This window comes from Hoplias malabaricus, chromosome 7 (assembly GCF_029633855.1).
Source record: "Hoplias malabaricus isolate fHopMal1 chromosome 7, fHopMal1.hap1, whole genome shotgun sequence".
NCBI lineage: Eukaryota > Metazoa > Chordata > Actinopteri > Characiformes > Erythrinidae > Hoplias > Hoplias malabaricus.
This window is the reverse complement of record NC_089806.1, coordinates 32985542-33001349: the sequence shown is the minus strand read 5'-3', so window position 1 is coordinate 33001349 and position 15808 is coordinate 32985542. Positions and strand designations below refer to the sequence as shown.

At 38.6% G+C, this 15808-nt stretch overlaps 1 protein-coding gene across 1 annotated transcript in view; it reads right to left on the bottom strand.

The window, feature by feature from the left end:
* The window catches only part of rxrgb (retinoid X receptor, gamma b), a 49646-nt gene extending 34488 nt beyond the window's left edge, over positions 1-15158 (bottom strand). Inside the window, exon 1 of the mRNA XM_066676301.1 lies at positions 14955-15158. Coding sequence (XP_066532398.1) covers positions 14955-14985 — 31 coding nt within the window. The 5' untranslated portion in view covers positions 14986-15158. The remainder of the gene's footprint in view (positions 1-14954) is intronic.
* Positions 15159-15808: the final 650 nt, after the last annotated feature.

Genomic DNA, 15808 nt, shown 5'->3' with positions numbered 1-15808 from the left:
ATTAGAGATGTTGGTTTTTGCACCTTTCTATAACCCAACCTGGTCCTGGTCCCGGTCCCATTCATCTTTGGCATCGAGAACTCAAATATCAAGCACAAACACAAGTGACCTCTGACCTTGCCCTAAACAGACAGATATCTCTGGATTTCCCGAATGTTTTCTCAATATTGTGTACAGTAGATTGTGAAAGAACTAATTTCTTTGCCAAGTTCAATTCAACAGTGATTTTCACCTGCTAACGTTACAGAATTCCACATCCTAGCCCTGAGGTGAACAAGCTAACATGTAGAAAGGAAAAGCTCACTCAGAACATTAGAAAGAATCTTTGAGAGGAACCAAGACTCAAACAGGGGACACATCCTCCTCTGGTCAACACCGGATGAAAAAAGATAACAGACAAATAGCAGTTTCTAAGCAGAGACCAGTGCAAATGAAGAATTATTGAGCTATTATTGAGTGTACAGTGGGCTATCTTGCCATGTTCTGAGTGTATTAATTAAAAAACAGAAGCAGGTAAGAGTAAGCAGTTCCAACTAAAAGCAAGGAGCCATAATCTGTCTTTACTTAAAAGTCTGAGCCTTTGGCAGATGCTATTTTTATACCATTTATATTCACTTGCTTACTGTAAAATGTATCAAAGTAACTCCGATATTTGTTGAATGTATGATTCATATTTTGTTACAGAGTGCTGTAGGCATCAAATTCAAAATTTGTTTATAGTAATTTAAAAAAAGAAAAAAAAAAAGGCAACTAAGTGACATGTTATGTTAGATCTGTTACAGATCAAGGTCAGTATTTTCCCCCTTCCAATATGTCATTCAGATTTTTTTTTTTTAGGGTAATACATTGGTGCCATTTCTGCTCCATGGACATGTCCAATAATAGAAGTGGGTGGGAATTAGGGATCGGAGCCCAGACTAAAAACTGTTACATAAGGGCACAAATCTGGACACAAAACACAAATTTGACAGAGACAGGGAAATAGACATGCCAGGAAATTGCACCCTCAGACACATGCACACACACTCATCTTAATCCAAAACAGAATGTGCTGACCCCAAATGGCACAAGAAAAAAAAATAAAAAAAATAAAACAAACCTCAAGCCAGTCCCTCTGCCACAGTCCTCCTGAAAAACAACGCTCTTCTCACCACAGTTCTCATCGGCTGAGAAACCATTCTCTGCTGTGTATGTCCCCATATAAACCACACACCGCAGAATGACCTCCAAAACCAAACACATCCTGTCCCTATTGATCACATTCCACTTGCTAGCCGATATGCGGAGAAATCGACAGCTAAAAACAACACCCTCATAAAAACGCCTCCAAGGGCTAATGTATAAATGATGTATGTTTAAATAAATAAATCAGAAATTGTGCAGCCGAATATTACTAATCTTTTGCCCTCATTCAAAACGCAGAGAATCAACAAGGCATGTTCAGTGGGCAAAGTATGCCACATGCTAGCAGTGAGTAACCAGAACACCACCTTATATATATTTATTTTTTTACCCATTTACACACACAGGGGATTTGCAAACACATTAGATTGGTTTCAAGCATTTTTATCAAATTAAAATAATGAACATCACCTTTAAGTGCCCTAGACAGAAAAGGTGCAGGTGAACAAGCAGTATTTTGGGTAAAATTTCCTGACTGTGGATATTGTTCTGCCCCATCATTTGCCACACATCAAACCCAAAACACACAACAAATGGTCCCAAGACAAGAAATACAGCCCCTATAAAGAACCCCAAACTAACTAAAGGGGTGGCCACCAAGCATGCAGGTAGCTCCCTCCACTATACTCTTTGCTGTCACAATAGTCCCAAAGGAATATGACACAATCTAATTCTCCCTTGTAGATAGATACGTAGATACAGATAAATGGGTTTTCCCATTGGTTAAGAGCTCAGCAGCTGAACTGATGGATTCTGAATATACTGAACATATTCAACAAACAGAGAATGCCTGAATGCTGTTGATGGTGAGGCAGATGGTGCTGATCAATTATCAAAAATATGCATATGTGCAGGAGATTCAAGACCAGATAAAAGATATTAGGAGGAGGAGCATTATCAAGGAGGAGACTGAAGCGTTTACAGGATTACTCAGGATTATCCGTGTCTCAATCCTACCAAAACTGCTTCCTGCCGCGGATCAGCACATCTTACACCCTGCAATACACATAGCCAAACACCCCAGTACATACACATATACAAACAGGCCTGTATGCTAAAACACACACACCGCCTGCCCATAAAGAGGGGGGTTATATAAAAAAAAAAAAAAAAAAAAAAAAAAAAAAAAAAAAATACCTCCTTTGGGTCTATTTGTTTTTTTTTTTACCATTATTCAGTGTGTCGAGTTGTCTTTTTACACTGAAGGATTTAAAAAAACGGCGCTGTTGCCATTTTTGTTAACTGCGTAAAGCTCAGGCCCATTGACAAAATAATTCTGCACACCCACTTTTGTCAAAGCCCACTCAACAGTCAATTTCTGGCTACGTCCCTGGTGGGGAACCACTGAACAATTTAATGAAATTGTGTTTTTAATGTGGCCAAAGCTCGTTTCACACCAAAAGTGTCACAATGTGTGAATCAAGTGAGACCTACTGTGAGAATCTTGTAATTTCACACCGGAGGTGACTATGCACCATGCTGATATGTCATGACTGACAATTTTCCCTCATGTTTTTGATTGCCAATTTGTCATCAGTCACACTTGGTAACTTGATTTTGGAGGAATCAAGAGCTTTGAAAGTGTTTCCATTTCTCTTACTTGGAAATGGAAATATAATGCTATGTAGTACAGTTTCTCAACAGCGTGTTGACATTCCTTGAGGATTGTACTAATACTGCTGGGTAAAAATAGAGCTGTTACAGCTTATAAATATGGCCCTAGACTGTGATATAGTGAGAATACACAATTTTGTCATTTCTCTACCTAGCAACTGCAAGTGTGAAACAAGTTTTTGCCTTTATGAGCATGCATTACCCTTGTGGTACAATGTGCGGCTGGTGGGTAAGGCTACACTGATTAACACAGAAGTGTAATGCTCACAGCACAGAGCTGCATGTCATGCAGCACAGTTAACACGTTTGGTGTGAACTGGGCTTGAAAGTGAGTTTGGGGTTTTAGGGAGCGGCACACTGCTGTAAAAGAAAAGGCTGTGCTGGGCTTATAACACAAGACAAAAAGAGAGCATTGCTGTATCTGAATTATCTTGTTCATATTCATTTTTAAAGTGAAAATTGTAATAGAAAAAAAATGTGATTAATCCACCAGCCCTTAACTAGTACCTAACTGCTGCTTTGATCTCAAATTCAATTACTGGTCTGTGACTTCTGAACAGCACTGTGTGAATGATGATAAGCATTTTTGAGTATAACAGAGAGATATTTATCTAAAAGTGGAACTTGCTTTTTCCATCAAAATTTGCTTGGTTTTCCCACGATCCATCACTGTAATTGGAGCAGATGAGTGCAGCTATTAGAGCAGTGGAGTGGCAAAAACAGCTCAAAAAGACACACAAACACAGACTTGACTGTGGCAGCGCATCTTGCCGCCAGGCTAGGCACAGACCTCTGCTACTATAGATGCGTGTGTGATAAAATGGGCTTCAGTCTTCAGTTCCAGCACTGGCTCTTTATGGGTTAGGCTACAAAAATATCACTGAGGACACAAATCATCAAAGACCAGAACACCGAGGGCAGTGAAAAAAAGAAGTATGCTACAATGCTTCTACTGAATACCATAAGTAATGTGTAGCTTACAGAACAACAGGGGTGTCACTAAACCCAATTTACAGTTGCTGTGCCCCACTAAAATCACATTTAATCCTTGATTGCTGAGAAGAACTACAGAACACACCAAGCAAATTCATTACAGGAACAACATTTCCCATAATGCACCAACATCTTTCCAAAAGCTCCCGCAGCTAAAGCTTTCAGTCAGAGCCAGTTTATATCTTTTCTTCTTTTTTTCCCCTCCATGAAGTAATGGACAATATGAAGTAATGGTAAATATTTGAAAGACAATCAGCTACACAACAGACAAGGTAATTATAGTTAATTGCAATATATTTTGGTTATAGCCACTTATAACCATATAATCTACCAAAAATAGTAAAATACATAATAAACCACAGAAATTAAATGGAAGACCACGTAACACCACCCAACAAACTTCTGATGAGCATGTATTTTTAAAATTCTGGTGTATATAAATCTACATAATGACATATTAAACGAGGATCTAAAAAATATAGCAACCATTCGCTCATGTTTAGTGTACACCCTGTGCATGTGTGAGGAAACAAGGATGCGGATTTGGCAAATAGTACAAAGCAGAAGCATTGAACTGTTTTACAGTGTTTAGCTGAATTCTTTTACTACAGGCAGAAGCTTTTTAAATAGAGGCACATTTGTGCCCTATGACTGGTTGGTAAGCAGATTTTTGCAGTAGTGCCCCTCTATCATCTGTGTGCCCCAATACAACACAGAGTGTAGAAACGCCTCTGCAAAGATATTTAAAACACAGCTTAACTACCGTATTTTCCGCACTATAAGGCGCACCTTCATTGAATGACCTATTTTAAAAGTTTGTCCATATATAAGGCGCACCGGATTATAAGGCGCATACAATAGACGCTACAGTAGAGGCTGGGGGTTACGTTATGCATCAATTAGATGGAGCTGCGCTAAAGGGAATGTCAACAAAACAGTCAGATAGGTCAGTTCAACTTTATTAATAGATTACAACCCAGCGTAGTTTAAGGTAAAGCATGTAGTGCAATGTTAATATACCCCACATAGTGGGGGGGGGGACTTTTCCTCGATTCAGTAATAATAATAATCACAATATAGTAACACTCGAAATAGTGCAAAGCGATAACAATATATCAATAACTCAACGTTGCTCAAACGTTAAAATCACACAGCACACAAAATAAACGCGTAAAGCTCACTTTACTAAGTTATTCCTCTATTCCTGTGTTCTTCTGCGTGACTGATCGCCTTGAGTTTAAACTCTGCGTCATATGCGTGTCTCTTAATAGGAGCCATTTTGGGGTCTTTACATAAAAAACAAATGGAAATGAAATATATACCGGTATATATCCAGCATGCACCACGCGCGGAAGAAAATGAAGTAGGCGGCTGCTTACCGTAGTTGCGAGACCTAGCTCAATATTGGTCCATATATAAGGCGCACCGGATTATAAGGCGCAGTGTCGGCTTTTGAGATAATTTGAGTTTTTTAGGTGCGCCTTATAGTGCGGAAAATACGGTACTGTGTATTTAAAAATATATTGTTTCATTTTTAATAAAGATTAACACAGTTCACAACATATTTTACATCCTGTAATACAGAACCCTAACCTATTGTCTCAACTGAAAAATATAGAGAAAGTGGAAGCAAAAGAGTGTGAGGGGTTTGGAGACAGCAGTCAAAGAGAATGCCTTCAGGGCAATTCTAACAAATATACCACTTAAAAATATGTCAGCTCATAAAGGAAATGGCCCACATAGATCTAATTGAATGCAATCACAGTCAAGGCTATACAGCTCAGTGACACAGTTAGGGTGTAGTGTGCAGTACGAGTGATGAGAGGCCAAAGCTATACCAGTACAAGAATGATCCTTGAATATATAACACTAGCTTTCTGCTAAGGACAGCTGCCTGGTACCTTGTAGCTATAGGATATAGTAGTTAGTATACAATATATTAATAATATACCTGTGCTAAGATGTTACATGTGTAAGATGTTACAGATGTTACACCCTACACCCCCACACCTCTTGAAAGCCTGCCACATTAACAAATGTCAGATTCTGAAAGAAAAAAAGAAAAATGTCTCTAATGCCAATGAAGATATTACATGAATATTATTTTAAAAATCCTCATAATCAAAAGGCATTCAATTCTTGATTTCTCCAGGGTCTTTTTTTTTTTTTTGGACACCACCATATATAAATCCCCTAGAGATTGAGTTTTATTTTTTGGACACAGATGGGGAATAAAAGAAAATCATAAATTGAAACAGCGTTCAAAATAATCTGGTACCAAAGAACATCATCTGTATTTAAAATAATATATTTTCAGTGTAACCCAGGGCATTAACATGTAACATTTTTGTGCACATATCTAACCTAAAAATGCAAATTGAAAAATGCTGTGGGCTACATTTTACGGAAAAAGCATGTTCAAGACCACACTTGGAGGTCTATAAAAGCTGTTTTACATTTTGTTTGACTAAACAGATTTGTAATGAAGAATCAACGTTTTAATCCATTGCATGACATAGAAGTCATTTACGGTTTTATGTAAAGAAATTATCTGGCCCCCATAGAACAAACTGTAATAGCCCCTATATGAGTTATAATGCATGTAGGTAATGCCTTGAAAAAGCTAAGCTCTTGCACTGGTAATGTAATCAGATACAGACATCTACATGGCTTCTGTTCTTCTATTTAACAAGTTATTTTGCATTATGTGAAATATTCACTGATAAGACTACTCAAGGCTCTGTCAGGAACACACTAACACGGCTGCATCAGCTGTAAACTCCTAGCCCTTTTCCACCAACATATAGCCAGTTCAGTTCATGTCCTGAAACTAATCGTGAACCGTTCTATGGCTCAGGCCTTGGAAGGAAATTTGCAACAGGGTTCTGGATGCACGAGGTTTCAACTTAAGAGAAAAGTTTGTCAGGAGGGTCCTCGCTGAGAAGACCCGTGATTACACTCGGAGAAGACGTGAGGGAACCACCACCCATTGCTCACAGAAGCCCGGCTGCATTTTCTTTACTCTTTTCTTAGTTTTTATCTGTTTTGTGTGCTGCAAAATGAACTGTACCACGTATATGACTCGGACTGACTACCCCAGAGTCAAAGGCACAGTCTATCATTCCAAAACACAAAATAAAATGCCATAAGTTTGTCTCATATTTGCTTTTGGCATATCTCTGCGTATACAGGTTAGTAACAACTAAGACGACTAAAGAAAATAGGGAGAAAAAAAAAATTTAGATTATACTGTTTTTTCTTCTTAACATGCTACTTTTGACAAAGGTCAAGCAGACGAGTCAGGCTCTTTAAGAAATGCAAAAAAGTGACAGAAAATCCAAATATAATAACGTGACCACAAACTGTACTTTATTTATTGCTTCAGCAAAAATAAAACCTCTTGGAGAGTGTTTAGCAGGCACCTTAGTTGTCTTTGCATAAGTGTGAATATTTGGCACAGAGTTTGTCTCTAGTGTGGAGGCAAACAATACTATACCTAAAATAAAGATATTTTAAAGCCTCCAATTGGTGTCAAAAAAATTAAATATAAAAAAAACAAAAACAAACAAACAAACAAAAATACCAAGTAGAATCTGGAAAGTAGAAAAAGGCACATTACCCTGTTATGTGCCTTTTTGCTAATTAATTTATTGAAAGCCCATGCATGGCTTGCTGTTGTTCAAAGATATTTATGGGTTTTTTTTTTGCACAATTATATAAAAAAAGAAACTTTACAGTCAAAAATAAACCTTTTGACTTTGCCAATATTAATATTTTAACTAACTTTATAATGTGATTGCCTTGAACTAATGACAGCGCCCTGTAATGAACTTTAGTCAGTCATTATTGACATGCCGTAAATAATATATACTGAAATATATAGATAAGTGTGTTTAAAAGTCATATCATTGTTATTAAAACATGTTAAATTGTGATTTATATTGATAATTGATTACTGTCCAACACTATGTTCACAAGTCACTAATGTGTGCATTTTCTCCAGAACTAATAACGATTTGAACATTTAATCCAGTGCAGTAATATGAGGGTCCATGTCTAACATTATAACACATACTCACACCCCTAAGGCCCTTAAAATAGACCATAGTCTGGTCTGGTCTAGTCTGCCCTACACAGAGGACACATTTAATGGGAATTAATGAGGCCTGGTATTAGTGGCCTGTTACTGACCTGTGGCTGACTGCTCAAATTCAACAAACACACAAGACCTCAATGTTAAATTAGCATCTCGCCATGACTGACATCTCAGCCACACGGAGGATGATATGCTCCTCAAGCCAGCAGCGTATTACAGCCGACTGGAATTACTTCTTTCCTTGTTAGAGAGGTTAATCTGAAGTGTTATACTCCTATAGATTTCAACTGACTCCACTCAATTTGTTCAATTTGATGCCCTTCAGACCGGACCAAGTGTTGTTTATGCACTTTTTAAGGTTGAGCACAATTCTGATTAATCAAGAATATTCATTAATAAATAAGGACTGTCAAATACCAAAATAAGCTTTTTCAACAGTACTCCTTCCCATATTTAGGTCTTGAGAGAGTGGGCACCCTAAAACTTAACAAAGGTTCTAGTCTGTTTAGCTAAAGACCTGGCTAGCACAGTTAGTATAATGCTACATATTCTGAGCTGCTGTTACACAGCTTTGCATTCTTGCCTCAACCTGTAGCCATCAGAGTGTTGACTGTTACAGAGTGCTTTCTCAGCTCGCTTCATTCTCACCTTGGCCTAAAGCATGTCGCCATGAGCTAAAGCTGATGCTTATCTTATTGTTTTAGTGCTATATTTAGTTTAGCTCTTGGTATTATTTAGCATTTCAAATGGTAAATAGGGCAAAATAGATAAATAATATAGAAAGGGAAGAAGAATACATATTCCTGAGTCCTGTGCTGTTGTAAATTTTAAATTAAAAACAAACGAATGACAAAGTTTTTTGGCTTGATTGTTGATTTAATTGATTATTATCAAAAATGCTGTGACAAATCAATAATTAAACTTGACCACAATTCTCATCACCAATAGTTTAATCTTTTGTAAGTACCAGGACCAGGGTGGCCAGTTGGTAGGTGAATGGCTGTGAGAAAATTCCCCACAGTATGTGTTGACAGGATGAGTATGTGATGCCCTATGATGGATAGGTGCCCTGTCCTGGTTCTGTCTATGCTTCCAGGTGGGCTATGGACCCACTGCAGGCTTGATCAGGATGAATTATTTGCAAAGGATGAATGAATGAATGAAGTACCATTTAGAAAATTGTGGGAGCCAATACCAGTTCTCATTTTATATATAAGTTCCAGACTAAAATAAAATGTGAGTTAAACAGTGATTCAATTGACTGCAAGCTGTAATCAGTAAACGGTCAAACTGATCTATTTTTCATGACAGAAAATTAGTTCTTATTTTTACTTAGAAGATTTTAATCCTTGTAGCATAGACTTAAGCTGGAATGTATCAATTTGTGATTTAAATAGTGTGAAATAGGAAAGGGAGTGTTAAAAAAAATTTCAATATGTCACATTAACTGTGTGTCAATTTCAAAAGAAATATCACTGAAAAGATTATTTGTCAATATTGATAAATGTGGACATTTTATTTTCTGGGCAACCGACATATCGTAATGCTTATGTAAGTATTTTATGCATGGGGGTCATTCACTGTTCAGAAGCACTGGGGCACCAGCCAATAGCAAGACCATTTGAACACAGAGGGCTCTATACTAGCTCTATTCCTGCCCAGGCCTTATTCTTCTTCATTACATAAGGCTATACTGTGCAATTCAATAGAGCCGCTCAGAGCTTTATGAAGCCATGTGTTCAGCGGACAGCCCTTAAGGCCTTGAAATTTTTTTTTTTTTTTAACTGATGAGTATAACACTCGTGAGCGGCCGAGGGTGTGTCCTGTCAACACAGCCAGTGGAAGGCTCCTTGTGTTTACGTCTTTGGACCGGCAGGGTAGGTTTTCATTGTTTAAGTTTGTATTCACAGAGAGAACAGAATGTTGTTAGCTGCGCAGCTGGAGGAAGCAGTTTGGTTTATTCAAAACAGCTTGTAATGAGCCACAACTCTTCTGCGAGCTATAAGAATCAGGCCTGACAACTACAGCAGCTTAGGATTTTGATTATACTGCAGTATGTGTAATTGCATCATAATAAATGTAAGCAATTGTGCATCTCTGAGGCTGTACATAAATACAGCCACAAGGCTATTTGCCAAAGAAGTGAAATGTCCCTTCATATTTAAAAAAAAAAGAAAAAAAAAGAAAAAGAGAAGTCAAATTTTCCACTTGTGTCAGCAAATCAAAAATAACACTCCTTTTATGGCTGATTCAGAGCAGCATGATATTTAGCAAGTAAATTTGAGGGGTGTGACCAAAAGGACGTGTGTGTTTGTTATCATATATTTTCAGCTCAAAAATATCCCCAGAGGAAAGCAAGGCTAACCTATTCATTTAGGTTAAAAATCATCTTATTATACATAGTTTTTTTTTTTTTTTTCCACACAAACACGAACGTATTACAAAATACATATGCAACATGTACAACTGCAACCCTTGGCATCGTACAAAAATAAGTGTGTTTGTGTGTGCATGTGTGTTTTCTCAAACCAAATTCATGAGAATCATTGACTCCGGCTGTTTGGCCGCTGGCTGGACGTCCGAATCCTGAGCTGACCCCCCCCTTTCTGCTGGAAGCCTCCAGAACGCCGCGTCCACTGACATTTCCCTGAAAAACCCTCAGAGAATGCACACACACGAGCGTGTGTGTGTGTTTTTCACATACAGGCTGCGTGCCAAGATGGCACGTCACAAACCCCAGTGCATAGTGGGCCAGTTGTCTGACATGTTTGCTGAAATAAATGTTAAAATATCCATGAAACCCCCTCGTGTCATCCCTCTCAGTCAGGCTGTTCTGAGCAGGAGCCAGTGAAAAGCAGCAAAAAATCAAAGCAAAAACTCATTTAGTCACAGGGCAAAGGAAATCATGACTTTCGTGGCTCAAATTAACCAAAGAATTTGGGTTGAGTTAATACTACATCAACATGCATCCACTTCTGCTCTAGGCGCCCCTATAACCTTTCAAATATCATGAGCATTTCGTGATCACTATTAAATACAATCTAACACCACATTTCAAAGGAAACCAGCAGGGCCAATCTACTGCCAGATCAAAGATGCTAATCCCACACATATCAATTAGGTGGCATTTACGTTACGGCAGGCAAAAGCTGTGAGATGCTTAAAGGCATGTGTCTGACCCGTCAGGCACAAGCAGCTAATTACTCCGACATGCATCATAAGCAAGTATCTGATGCGGTATAATGAGGCTTCCTAGAGGTACAACAAAAAGAGAGCTGTTACATCATGTTTAGGTGATCGCACATGTAGGCCTTAAGGCCTTAATTGATTTTACATCTATTCTACATTTGCCCCAGAGGATTCCTGATGACTTCTGAAAAGAGGTGCTTTGAATATACATGATTCAAATGTGCGAATAGGTTGCATAAAAAATAAACACGTTTTTTAATGTGAAAATTTCAAATGGAAAGCAACAATTTCCTTAGTGTGTAAGGCAAAAAAGAAAAAAAGGGTTGTATGGACGCAAGTGAAAGCTGTAGGTGTTCCTCCAACACTGAGATGTTTTGCTGTGTAGCATATCTTGGGTAGAAGTGGGCAGTAACCAGTTCCGCAACTGAAAGGGGAATTCCATCTTTTTTCCAAAATTCTCTGCACAATACATAATTAAAAGAGCTGATATGTAAACATTTAAATATGACAGCACAATTCTAGGGAGTCTCAGCCGGAACCAGACAGACATACATGCAGGATGTTGAAAGGTCAAAAGCCTTATTTAGTTCACGTCCCACTTTTTGCCCATTACCAGCATTCCATAGTAAATTCAAATGACACATGTAGCTTCACTGATTGATTTGGGTTGTGAAGATGACATAGGTTTGTAAGCATTGCATCCCCTGGATCTTATCAGTACCCATCTAAATCATTTTTTGTGTTGTTGTTGTTGGGGTTTTCTTTTATTTTATTTTTTTTTTTTTAAGTGTTGTTCTCTAGTATGACCCACTTCACCTAAAATAAATAAATAAATAAATAAATAAAACTCAATGACTCTTTAAACATTAGCCACTCAACTGTAGGGGGATTTTGAAAAATCTGTTTAAACAACAACAAAAAAAAGTGCAGATGGATAAAAAAAAATAATAATATTTTACTGGATATTCTCAAATAATTTTACACTTTATAAGAAATGGAACCTTTCATTTATTCTGTTTCATTGTAAGAATTCACACTGACGTTCAGATTTACTGTTTGTTTGTTTTTTTCTTTCGTACTCTGGGTTCAGCATCTGCTTTACTAGTGCTCACACCTCTCAATTTTATACTTCTGCTTTATTTACTAAACCCAAAGAACACAAAGAAGAGAAAACAGAGCCTAACAAAAATAATTTCCTATGCTGGTAGACACTGAAGCTACTACAATATATTTCTAATGCTAAAGTTCTTTTACTTCTACTCGATTTTAGGTGTATATCATACAATAACGGTTTTTCTTATAAACTATTTCTCAGTATGCTATTATCTCTCATTATTGTCCATTTTTAGGTGAAGCTGGTGTTCAGTGAACGGCATTTATTTATTTTGCTGCAACCTGTTACACTTCTCTCTGATGTTTTAAGTGGATTTAGCCCTAACTTCTACATTTTAAAACTGTGCATGTACCAGTAGTTACTGTACACTCTGATAGCCCATTTTCAGATAGTTACTGACTAGTTACCCTACTCTCAATCACTCTCAGGTACTGTTCTCTCTCAGACTGATTGTGTTGTTGTACTGTCCTCCCTGACAGTAAGTCTGACAGTTACAGTACAGTTACAATACTCTTGACAGAATTACAGTACTGTCTATTACAGTTACTGACTGACTTACTGTAGTCCTTGCGTAGCCCTGACCATTCTATTGACTGAATTACTGTAACCTCTGTACTCTCATATAGATTTACTTTACTGATACTTTACTGATTTACTGATAGTTACTGACTGAATTCCAATACTGTGCATTACAGTTACAGTTAAAGTTACAGTACTGTTATATACAGTGGGGCAAAAAAGTATGTAGTCAGCCACTGATTGTGCATGTTCTCCTACTTAGAATGATGAGAGAGGTCTGTAATTTTCATCATGCGTACACTTCAACTATGTGGGACAAAGTGAGAAAACAAAAATCCAGGAAATCACATTGTAGAATTTAAAGAATTTATTTGTAAATTATGGTGGAAAATAAGTATTTGGTCAATAACAAAAGTTCAACTCAATACTTTGAAATATAACCTTTGCTGGCAATGACAGAAGTCAAACAATTCCTGTTAGTGTTCACCAGGTTTGCACACCCTGTAGCTGGTATTGTGGTCCATTCCTCCATCAGATCTCCTCTAGAGCAGTGATGTTTTGGGGTTGTCGCAACACGGACTTTCAACTCCCTCCACAAATATTCTATGGGGTTGAGGTCTGGAGACTGGCTAGGCCACTCCGGGACCTTGAAAGGCTTGTTAACGGACCCAGCCACGGTCCATCTTCAATGCTCTCACTGACCGAAGGAGGTTTTGGCTTAAAAATGTCACAATACATGGCCCCGTTCATTCTTCCCTTAACACGGATCAGTCGTTGTGTCCTCTTTGCAGAAAAACAGCCCCAAAGAATGACGTTTCCACCCCCATGCATCACAGTAGGTATAGTGTTATTGGGATGCAACTCAGCCCTCTTCTTCCTCCAAACACGACAAGTTGAGTTTTTACCAAAAAGTACTATTTGGGTTTCATCTGACCAGATGATATTCTCCCTATATCCTCTTCTGGATCATCCATATTCTCTCTGGGTCTGGACATGTACTGGCTTAAGCAGGGGGATAGGCCTGGCACTGCAGGAGTCCCTCTCGGCGTAGCATATTACTGATGGTAGCCTTTGTTACTTTGGACCCAGCTCTCTGCAGGTCATTCATCAGGTCCCTCTGTGTAGTTCTGGGATTTTTGCTCAACGTTCTCATGATCATTTTGACCCCACGGGATGAGATCTTGCATGGGACCCCAGATAGACAGAGATTATCAATGGTCTTGTATGCTTTATATTTTCTTACAATTGCTCCCACAGATTTATACACACCAACCAGCTTGCCTATTGTAGATTCACTCTTCCCAGCCTGGTGCAGGTCTACAGCTTTCTTCCCGGTGTCCTTTGAAAGCTCTTTGGTCTTGGCCATGGATGAGTTTGGACTCTTACTGTTTGAGGTTGTGGACAGGTGTCTTTTACACAGATAACGAGGTCAAACAGGTGCTGTTAATACAGGTAAGGAGTGGAGAAGAGCTTCTTAAAGAAGTTACAGGTCTGTGAGAGACAGAAATATTGCTTGTTCGTGGGTGACCAAATATTTAATTTTCCCCCATAATTTACAAATAAATGCTTTAAAAATCCTACAATGTGATTTCCTGGATTCTTTTTTCTCATTTTGTCTCTCATAGTTGAAGTGTACCCATTATGAAAATTACAGACCTCTCGTCTTTCCAAGTAGGTGAACTTGCACAATCAGTGGCTGACAATACTTTTTTGCCTCACTGTAGTTACTGCCTGCGGTATATTGTCAGATATTTCCCCACACGTGGAAGTATGTCCCGTTTAGTCTCATTCCTCTCTCTTTAGTGGCTTTTAGCATTGGCTCTAAACCATTTCCAGGCCAATAAACTTGTGATTTCTGGCACCAGCAGTTTAGCAACCGTCGATAAATTACATAAGCGCAATTAAAGTGCCAACCTCTGACCCTCGTCTATACAAACCAAGAGCCATCACCTGACCAGTCTGACCGTCTCTCTCTACCTCTCTCTCTCCGTCTCTGTCAATAAACATCAGAGAGAGACGACCGCCAAGCACACACGACCACCACGGAGCAATTATAACTCCCACCAGAGTTAAACAAGGCCGAAATATGCGCTGTTTCCACCGTTTTCATACTAAGGCTTCGACAACACAATCTTACGCAACGGTAAAATACACCGAGGGCTGGAGACACTTTGACAAAACAACACCGAGAGAGCGGCGCGGCCGTTAAAACAGCCACATGGCAGAAGACAGACATGAATAACTCACTGAGGTGTAAATACGGGTCATTATTATCCATCTCCACGTTAGTTCTCCGTCGTTTCTTCGCGTAGTTTGTTGCTGTTCAGAGACAGCGGCATCTCAGCTCGACTCCGCTCTGCGCTCGAGTGAAGAAACTCAGCGGTGCTGCTAGCTTTAGCTTCAGGGGCCCCTCCGAGGGGGCGGCGCGACGGACGAGTTACTCCACCAACGACAACCTCACACATAAACATTCCGCTGAGGAGCTACGGTATATTATACAGCACGGTCCTGCTGTCCATTGTAGGTACTGTCTCCAAGGTTTATCACTATCACGATAAATTATATCAGTATATGATTTTATGACTACAGTCAGCATTTCTACAACACCGAAGAGCTGCATGTAGGCCTGCTTTAATAAAAGACTCAACAAAAATATTTAAGAATATTGCTATTATTTTCGCCAGTTGGAATTATTTTCCACAGTTGTTTGTTTTCACACTCATGTCCTTTGTTTAAATTGCAGTTCTCAGTTGGGTTGAGACTATTTCGTGGAAATAAATAAAGCATAAAATATATTTACTGAAACATGCTATTATATATTCCAACAACATTCTAATGTCTGACTGCTGCTATGAATGTTTAGAACCTAAATGTATACCCCACTGCCCAACCCATCCACAGGGGTACCTTCTCCCATGGATACCACAGATCATACTAAACCCTCAATACAGTAAACTGTCCTTGTCTGTAGATTCTGGGGAAGCATGGACACGCTGGTCCGGTTATTGATGTTATATCACACTATTCAGAATGGTTTATAATTTAAATTTATGAATGATTTTTTTTTTCTGGAGCCCACTCCAAGGCGTGTTTCTGCCTTA